At 49.1% G+C, this 3,369-nt stretch overlaps 1 protein-coding gene across 1 annotated transcript; it reads left to right on the forward strand.

The window, feature by feature from the left end:
• Positions 1-1,352: 1,352 nt before the first annotated feature.
• On the forward strand, positions 1,353-3,118 carry SIVA1 (SIVA1 apoptosis inducing factor). Its single transcript, XM_061464149.1, has 4 exons — positions 1,353-1,486; positions 1,638-1,835; positions 2,254-2,404; positions 2,875-3,118. Exons 1-4 carry the CDS (start codon positions 1,369-1,371, stop codon positions 2,930-2,932), a joined length of 525 nt encoding a protein of 174 aa, XP_061320133.1. The 5' UTR covers positions 1,353-1,368; the 3' UTR covers positions 2,933-3,118.
• Positions 3,119-3,369: the final 251 nt, after the last annotated feature.

Raw genomic sequence — 3,369 nt, forward strand, 5'->3', positions numbered from 1 at the left:
AAAGGAAGTGTGGAAGGAGTAAGACTTGGAGCTCAGAAAGGATTGTCAATGCTGTGCATGAGCTTCCACTCTACTCCACAGACCACAAGGCTAGGCTGAGAGGCGCTACAGAAAAAAAAAGAAAATACATAAAATAACATTAACCTGTATGAAATCGGTGTGATTTTACCTGCAAACTAGTAGCAGTTCAGAAGTTAGTGCTGATGAAATGTGGTTTTGGTGTTCCTTGATGGAAAAATCACTCCTGTATTTGCTTGTGACTTTTACATGCATACATGTGAAGGTTTGAATTCAGGTGAAGGTTTGAATTCAGAAACCTCTCTGGAAGAAATACAGATGTTGTGACTTACTGTGTTCTTCAAATCACACAAAATATCGCACTAGGGACATCAACACCAGTTTTAAAGGTTGTTTGCCCAGAGAAAAACTGTGTATTTTCAAAATATGCACAGTAACCAGGCTGACTGTGACTTGGAATTGAACGTGAGGCTTTTAATCCATGAAACAATGCCTAGACTGCTATAGAAAGCTTACTTATAAATAGCCATTTAATTGTATCACAGAATCATAGAATACCAGGTTGGAAAGGACCTCAAGGATTATCTGGCCCAACCTTTCTAGGCAAAGCATGTCCCAGCACCCTGTCCAGCCAAGTCTTAAGTGGCTTGACATTGAGGAATCCACCAGTTCACTGCGGAGACAGTTCCAATAAACTGCAGTAATTCCCTGTCGCACAGTGACCGCAGAAAGTCTCGGGGTTTAGCCCCGTGGTGTAGTGGAATGCGGGCATCAGTCCCTGAAACCTCACTGCGCACTGAGTGGTGGACCCGCTCCCGCTGCTGGCAGGTACTGAGGAGACCTGACCAGCTGGAGTTTCTCCAGCCTCCTCGCTGGCTTTAGAGAAAGTGAATGAATTCTTCCACTTGTGCGCATTTTCGCTGGTTCTGTGGCATTTGGGCAGCTCTAACTTTGACCGGTGGTTTAGGAAGAGCTAGGTGAGCCTGAACACAGGCGTAACCCTCAGGATCTGCAGAAAGGAAGACGAGTTCAGAAACACCTATGGGGGGAGAAAGTTTATTGACAAAACCGAGTTTCAAAACCATGTTTTGCTTTGTCCAGCCGGATTCTCTACACCACGGACAGGGCGCACAGAAAAGCGAACAGAAAATTCCGGGGGAACAGATCCGAGCGGCGCCGACCCTTGAATATCTCAGGCAGCGCAGTGCTGGTCTTGGCTTCCTGAGGCGGCTCCACCGCCCCTCGCCCGCCCTCTCGCCCCGCCCGCTGCCGCGCCGCCATTGGCCGTGACGCGACGGAGAGGGGCGGTCCGTGGGAGGTGGTGCCCTGCCGTGCTGGGCCGGGCCCGCCATGCCGAAGCGCTCCTGCCCCTTCGGGGAGGCGGCCCCGGTCCAGCTGAAAACCCGCGTGGGGCTGCGCGAGCTGAGCCGCGGCGTGCGGGGCGAAGAGTATCGGCGGGAGATCTTTGGTGAGGAGGCGGCACTGAGGGAGAGCGCCGGAGCTGTCGGCCCCGGGGCCCGGCCTGTACCCGCAGGCCTCCAGCCGCCTCCCCTCGGGCCTGATGGCGGGTGGTGATGGGGAGAAGCCGCTCCTAACTTTCCTTTCCTCTCCCCCCACAGAGAGGACCCGGCGGCTGCTCTTCAGGGGCGCCCAGGCGTACATGGAAGGCGCCTGGCCCGCCAGCCCCGCTGCAGTGACCCGCCCGGTGGAGCCGGGCGGAGAGGCCCAGCACGATAGTGCGGGGCGCCGCTGGAGCGGGCAGCTGCTCATCGGCCATGACGGGAAATTGCTGAGGCGCTCTGTAGCTGCCGGGAAAGGTGAGTGGCCCCACTGCGGACAGGCGTCCGGCGCTGCGCTGCGCTGTGATGTTGAGTGAGCTGGGCTGTCGTGGAGTTGGGGGGAGGGTGTCTCTCCGTTATTTTTCTTTATGGTCCTTTATTAAAAAGAAATTGTTAAATTTGAGCTTCACTAACTGTTTTGGAGGCTGTTGCATTGACTGCTTGAGAATGAGCGCTTGAGAATTTTTCAGCAGTCTTGCCGTTGAGCAGGAAAGGAACTCACAAAGTTGTAAGTAGTGAGCGCTGTGCTGGTGCCTCCAGGTGTGTTCTGCAGAGTGCTGCCGCCTGTAGCTGTAACGCTGAGTGGAAACGCCACGCTCTGCAGTCCTTAGAACTTCCAGGTGCTTTCTGTGTTTTGCTGTGAAGTACATCTTGTCTTAATTGTATCTTTCCCAAGCACCCGTGAGAGCTTCCAAAGCCTGCTCATCCTGTGTGAGAACTGATGCCAAGGAAACGTGTACGCAATGTGACCAGCTTGTCTGCCAGAACTGCAGCAGCCTCTGCAGCTGCTGTAACACAGTTATCTGCTCTTTGTGCTCTACTCTTGAGTAAGTGCCTTTTGAATCTTTAAGCTAATTTTAATTATATATGCTCTGAAAATTGTCTGTAGCATATGAGGACCTGGCAGATACCTGGCTCATCCACTCAAAGGATTTGAGCTCTTCTCATGAAGCAGTAAAACTCTGAAACTCTGGGAAATAAAATGTCTTTGTGAAATGGTCTGATCAGCCTTGGTGCAAGTCAAGTTTAGCTTCTCCTTTAAATGTTTGAGAATCTGCTTTCCCACCAGCAATATGGTATGCTGGCCAGTGATGAATGAGTGCACTCCCAAGTAGTAATCTTAATTTTTGCCATCATTGTTAAGTTTTGTAATATCAAGAAATACAGAGTGTGATGTGTGGGAGTCCTGTTGTTACAGTGTTAATGGAATAGGATGGCATTCTTGATGTTCCAGAAACAGTAGAGACACTGACTTTGCTTCTTTTTACTTCCCTTTTTTTTTCTTTTTCCTTCCTAGTTATGGTGATGTGGGAGAGCAAGTTCTCTGCAGTGGTTGTTCAATATTTCAAGTCTGAATCTTGATGAAATGGCCTTTATGGCTGAGATGTTTGTACATTTTATGAAGTCTCCTCCTTGCCGCTGGCCTATTAATCCTTTTAGCATGTGAATTAATTATGAAATTTCTATGTTTTATATCTTTATACTATACTTCTTTATATTGTGGCTAAATAAAGTTTTATATTTTGAGGCTTTCCAAATTATTTTGAGTCAACTTTCTCCTTTTTCCTAATTTGATGTGCTTATCTGGAAGGGGCCACTCTGTGCTCATGCCTGGTGATACACCTTATGTGATACAGAATTCAGAATATTTGTCCAGTGTCTCTCCATTTGTTGGTCATGTTAGGACCCACTTTTGTGGGATCAGAATAGAAATCCGTTGTTCCTTCTGTGCTTGCAGGTAAATCTGTTCTGGACACACACCACTTTCTTTGTGAGCTTGAAAAATCAGCCA

The sequence above is a fragment of the Pezoporus flaviventris genome, unplaced genomic scaffold (assembly GCF_033815535.1).
Source record: "Pezoporus flaviventris isolate CSIRO_AGI_PZ_B2104156 unplaced genomic scaffold, CSIRO_AGI_Pfla_v1 ptg000036l, whole genome shotgun sequence".
NCBI classification, from domain to species: domain Eukaryota; kingdom Metazoa; phylum Chordata; class Aves; order Psittaciformes; family Psittacidae; genus Pezoporus; species Pezoporus flaviventris.